This window comes from Pyricularia grisea (genome assembly GCF_004355905.1).
Source record: "Pyricularia grisea strain NI907 chromosome Unknown Pyricularia_grisea_NI907_Scaffold_2, whole genome shotgun sequence".
Taxonomy (NCBI): Eukaryota; Fungi; Ascomycota; class Sordariomycetes; order Magnaporthales; family Pyriculariaceae; genus Pyricularia; species Pyricularia grisea.
Genome location: NW_022156717.1, coordinates 8,404,584 through 8,410,713, shown reverse-complemented (window position 1 = coordinate 8,410,713; position 6,130 = coordinate 8,404,584). Strand labels below are relative to the sequence as shown.

Below are 6,130 nucleotides of genomic sequence, written 5' to 3'. Positions count from 1 at the left end.
GCAACCAGTACCACTTTTTCTTGTTGACGTGGTATGTTTTATATGGCCCTACTAGGATTTCTCTTCATTATCTCCACTGACCTTTTCGCCCCTTTTCCCAGTACCACGCCGCATCAGAAGGCCATTTCAGTTGGAGACCAAACCTCCTGTGGCCATTCGAGTTTAGAAATTTAACCGACCTCAGACTCGTCGCTGTTTCTTGGTACTGTAACCAGATCAGTGAATGCCGAGTATATTCACGCTAATACATGCAATTATCAGGCTCGAACAAAGACCAGTTATTATTATTTCCACTGTAATCAAGGCCACCATCCCACCAAGTCTCCAAAAGAGTTTTAATAACACACAAAAGAAAAGAAAAGAAAAGAAAGGAAATGAACAAAGGTTTATAGAATTCCCTCCTCAGGAAGTAAAGACAGCCACCGTGTTGACGAACCCATTCTTGTTATCCTGCCATCGCGCAACATCCCTTCCATTCAGCGTTATCTGCGACCCTATACCGACAGTGTTGAGGTTGTACAACTTGACGCCAGGACTGTTCTCCACATCCATGATCCTAGACTGGCAGGTCTGGCCCTGGCCCTCCTGTGCGCAGGTAACGTTGTAGTTGTCAAAGAAGCTGTAGAGCCCCGCGCCGTACACCAAGATCTCCTTGCTGTCAACGGCCCGGAAACCCCAGCCACTCTGACCCTTCTCAAACGTCGGGTCCGAGAACTTGCTGTCGACGGGGAAGGGGAGCGTCGCGTCGGGGTTGGGCTGATAGTAGGCCGTCTCCGTCTGCACCTGGCCGGCAAAGATGTTTTGCGTCGAGACGAACTGGTACTCGTACATCTGATGGTGCTCGACGCCCGTGCCCCAAAGCCAGATCTTGCCTTCCTTGCTCTCCACGAGCAGGCCACGTCCGGCATAGACGGTGATTTGCACGAGACCGGCGTCGCGCTCGGCGTCGTGGTCCGCAACCCACAACCAACAGTTCTCATTCAGCAGGTTCGATGCAGAAGCGGCGATGTGCATCGACATAAAGGCGGCGATGCACTTCTTGTCGAGGTTGTTGGAATCGATCTTGGTGGCAGGGGTCTTGGGGCATTCTGCCGCCGACAGGTTGGAGCCGGCGAAGCCACCGATGCGGGTGTGAACGTCCCACATGCCCGATGGGGTGGTGGATGCCAGGTTCCACTCGATGAGGATGGCACCCATCTGCTGTCCGCGTGTCGAGACCACCATATCGGACCACTCGACAGCCGCGCCGGTTTCACCTGGCTTGCCGACCTGCACGACGGGCTTGGGCGACGACATTGAGTTGAAGAAGTCACCCTGAGAGATGATGACGGGGAGGGCCTCGCCTGTGATGCGCATGCCGGCAGGGATGTAAATGGTTGACGTGACGACGTACATGCCGTAGTCGAAAAAGAGGACCTTCTTGGAGGAACTAGCTTTGTTAACAGCAGCGATGATAGCTGCCGTGTCGTCAGTCTTGCCGTCTCCCTTGGCGCCCTCCGACTTGACCGACACAAACTGCGAGGCGGGTACCTCGGCGTACGAGGGCCTAGAACGCTCATAAAAGTTGGTTCCAGAGGTCAGAGCTGCAGGGCGGGAGAAGGGTGTGGTTTGGCCTTGGAAGGCAGTCGGGCCGCTCGAAGCAGTGTAGCGGTTACCCTGACCCCATCCGGCGATTGTGGTGGACGATGCCGAGCCGGCGAGAAGGACACTGTTGTTGGGGCCGCTGATGGCAGTGGGCACATTCGACAGACGGATGTTCTCCAGCATCAGCGTGTTTGACTGTGCTGGGTTGTTCTCCTGTCCTGGGGGCTTGCGGCTGGTCACGACTCCAATCGGGGTGTTGATGATCTCCGAGTCGATCAATACGACTGATCCCACGGCAGAGTTGGAAATGTTCAGTCCGACCTTGCAATCTTTGATGGTGATGCCCGAGTAGGTCCATCCCCAGCTCCAAAGCTGATTGATGGCAGTCTGAGCGCCAATAAAAGTTAGGTTACGCATGGTGAACTGTTGGTTTCCGACACGCATGCCATCCAGACCACCCTCAAACACCATATCGCCAAGGTAACCGCCGGATCCCTCCTCGATAAACATGCCAAAGTGCTTGGTCTGAGTTCCCTTGGCCATCTTGACATGGATGTTCTGCAGGCTGGTAGCCTGCGAGGACGGCCAATGGATTCCGGCCACATCGGCGGCGACTGGAAGATCCGTCATGTCAATGACCAAGTTGCGAACCTGCCTCCAGAAGACGTTGGTGGAGCCCCATCCCAGGATACCGCCGGCTTGATACTGGTTCGCGTCGAGAACCCATGCGCCGGTAAAGTTGGCACTCGGCTTGATGACTGGCATGCAAAGCGGGCTGCCATAGATCTGAGTGAAGTAGTAGTTGATGATCGGAGACGTGATGCGGTAGGTACCCGGAGGAAAGTAGATGAGTCCAGGAGTGGTGGTGGTAGAGTTGCACGATCCCGGACCACAGCGACCTCCCTCGCTGATCGCGCGGTTGATGGCTGCTGTGTCGTCTGTCTTGCCATCACCCTTGGCGCCAAATTCCTTGACGCTGCGGAAGACGGTGTAGTTGGACGGGTTGGGCGCATAAGGGGCAAACCCTTGATGCTTGATGTTGGCCAGCCAGTACGAATCGCTGCCGCAACCTGGCAGTGGCGTGCTGGTCGAAGTCGAACTGGCCGAGGTCGAGGTAGATGTGCCGGTAGTAGTACTTGTCCTGATGGTTGTCCCGTTACCATAACCGGGGCTCGTCCTGATGGTTGAGACGCCCGAGGGTCCAGTTGGCTTTGACGTCAGTGTGACCGTAGAGTTGTAACCACCGTATTTGCTGGTGTTGCTGCCTCCAGAAGATGTGGTAACACCGCTATAGCCACCCTGAGTGCTAGCTTTGCTGGAGCATGGTGGTGGAGGCGTCTTTGGTAGCGTGCAAGTGGTGATTGTGCTCTTGACAACCACCGTCACAACTGGGACCTCGACATTGCCTGGTGGGCCGTAGCTGCCCGAGGCGGCTGCTGTGGAGGCCAGCAGCAGAGCCGACAAAAGATTGAATGAGTGACTATGCATTTTTTGAGAGAGAGACAAAGAGATCGAGTCGGAAACCAAAAAAACAAGTACCAAAAAAGAACGAATGGACGGAAAACGGAAGAGTGCGCCTCCTCTTCGGGCGTCTTACCGAAATCCCAATTGACGCGATTGGCGATGCGGGGGTGGATTGTGGAGGACAAAAAAGAAAGGAACGGAAGGAGGGATGACGAAAATAAAATAGAAGTTCGAGTCAGCACTCGGAAGGATCGGGGAGCAGGGAGGAGACGATGAAAACCATGATATTTGCCGTGTGGGAGAGACAAACCACATCCCGAGTCGCTAAGAGGAAAGAGCTAATCGACTAAACGATTTGGTTTGGTTCAGCTGCGATGCACTTCCGGGACCCGGAACAGCCGCCAAGAATGGCTTGGGAAAATAAAAAAATACCAAGCTGACCCTGCTGATTCTTGGATTTTTCTTTTTTATTTTTATTCTTCTTATCTTCTGCTCCTCAGCAGGCTTGCCTGGTTTGTCTTGGTTGTCTTGGTCATCCAAAATGCGATTCAGGGCAAACCATACCAAGGAGAAGATGCTACGCTACGAAAGAGGCGCTAACAAGCAATGGAACACCTGACGGCTGAAAAACAGCGCAGTGGGCAGACAGAAAAAAAAGTTTGACGGTCGAGCGATTGACCAATTACGACGTCGGCAATCTCCCGTTCTGCGCACCAGGGGTATTAGTTCGCTTGTTGGTGGCAGCTAGACACCAAAGTTTAGGCACCGTCCATCTCGCCGTCTAGCGTTTATTTAATTCTACTCATTTCTTGGTCGTACTTTGGGTTTACGACCATCTCATATCTGATAAACATTGGACCAGTCTGCGACTCATGATCGTTTTAGACAACTTTTTGTCCCCCTTTTTTTTCTTATGGTTTTGGTCCAAAATTCAACGTTCAATAAAAACAGATCCAAGTTGAAGAGAAAGAGAGTGAGTGTGTGAGGAAGAAAAGAAGAAAAAGCAAATCATTGGACGATCTTCTGCACAAGGCAACCGAAAATTTCATCCCGTCATCGTGTCATTCTTGCATCCCCCGCACCACATGAGCTGCAAGTTTAAATGAACACAACATCCATGTTCATTTATGCGCACCCAGCTGATAAAATGCACTGACATCGAGCTGAAGGAATTCTGGGACGTACAGTAGTACTGTACTAGCGCAGTGTTCCTTTGCCCACATCCCCTGCATTAGCTTCCCTTCTACCGTTCGTTCTCCTGTACCGTACCCTCAATTCGACTTCTACCGAGTACTCTAGCTATCCTCAACATCCCCCGACGACGGCTGATAAGACATGCAACAAATCAATCACCTAATTTGAGTCCATAGTTTGTTCACCCTCACCCAAGTCAACATTTCATTATTTCCCCGAATTTTGTCCACATTGCCTGCCCACGAATCCAAGACATAGCAAACGTGATTTCCCAAGACAGCCCTAACTATAATTCCGACAATGTCCGAGACCTTGATTTTGGCATGTGTGCACATCAACGTCCGATCCAGATCCAAATGGCGATTGACACGGCCCGGTCCGGCGAAAACAGTTTGACATTGATTAAACGGACGTCTGCATACTCACCTTACGTACGTACCTAAGGTATGTATGTACCTACTACCTACCTTGGCAGATGGATACTGTAGATGCCTAAGATCGACAATTCGGCCGCGACAAGGGTACCTGCATTTCTGGTCCAAGCGACTTCCGCGAAAAAAATTGGCAGGAGATCCTTGGCTGGTCCCTGTCACCCGTAGAGGCAGACGCCTTTTTTCTATGCGAATCGTTCAGGATATGTCGGCCTTTCTCCAATGACATGCCGAGACAAGAAAATTGAAAAGTAACCGCTGGGCAGAACCGCAAGTACTGGGAGTGCAACAAGCCTTTTTTTTTTTTTTTTTTTTTTTTTTTTTTTTTTTTTCCACGCTTTGATGCAAAAGATAGTAGCGAGCTTCATACGCAGCTCGGCATTCCGCACAGATGATACGCTACCTGATGCGAAGGGTTCGCGTTGCTATTTTGGTACGCCGCCTGGCTTTTCCGCCAGTTTTCACCACCCTGAAAGGACGTTCCAGACTTGTTCTTTCTTTCTTTACTTTTCTGTCCAGCTGGCTCAGTTATAACAGCCATTGTCAATATCTAAGGCATGCCCAGTTCCACCCACGGGGGTTTGCGCCTGCCAAATAGGTGGGAGGTTTTACCCGTGGTAAACTTTTTTTTTTTTTTTTACAAAGGAAAAAAAAACATAAAGAAAAGGTCTCAGTTCGTAAATTTAGTATGAAGGTAATCAAATCCTGGTGGTTTTATGTTATAAATGCTGTTGTTAAAACACTACATATTTCTCGTTGTTCCCTTTGCAGATATTTTCCCAGTAGCGAAGAAAGCAACGCCAGCTTGCTACTTTTGTCCGCCAAATTCTCCTTTTAGCGCTTTAATACCCGAATGAAGTTATTATTAACGCTGAGGAGAAGAGAAAAGAAAGAGCCTCGGTCCTCCTAATCCCTTGTAAATACACCACAAGTTACTTGCCCTACCCTGCGTGTTGACTATACTGCAACATTCCAGGCCAAGTCCTTCGCTTTACTAGCCGCATTGTCCGGCAGCTTTGCCATAGTTTAAGCACCTGAGGCCAGTTGACGAGGTCGTGTCCCCTGCGGGAGGTTAATATAGCTTGAAGGGACAAAATAAACGCCCGATTAAGAACGAAAAAAAGAGAAACAAAACCTTACGTAAACACATCAACGATTTACCATCGGGCTCTTCCGAAATACAATCGTGTTTGTAAACGTATTCACCTATAATAAAAAGCTGGTTAGTATCAATTTATAAAGCCTAGTCGGTGAGTCTGCGTTTTCAATGCTGCGCCAATATGTAAAATTAACGGGGATTCGAGATTTGGGGCTTTTGTTTATATTTTAAACAAGAAGTTCATACCGCATTTTCCGTGTTGAGCTTTAACTGCAGCGGCCAAAGCGAAAGTGTAAGTGTAAGGAATTTGAATCATTGCATGGTAAGAACCAAATTGTGTTTTTTTTTTTCTTTTTTT

The 6,130-nt window shown here is 49.9% G+C and overlaps 1 protein-coding gene across 1 annotated transcript; it reads right to left on the bottom strand.

The window, feature by feature from the left end:
- Positions 1-402: 402 nt before the first annotated feature.
- Positions 403-3,072, bottom strand: PgNI_05091 (uncharacterized protein; the record flags this gene model as incomplete). Its single annotated transcript, XM_031125130.1, has 1 exon — positions 403-3,072. One exon carries the CDS (start codon positions 3,070-3,072, stop codon positions 403-405), a length of 2,670 nt encoding a protein of 889 aa, XP_030984768.1.
- Between the last annotated feature and the right edge of the window lie 3,058 nt (positions 3,073-6,130).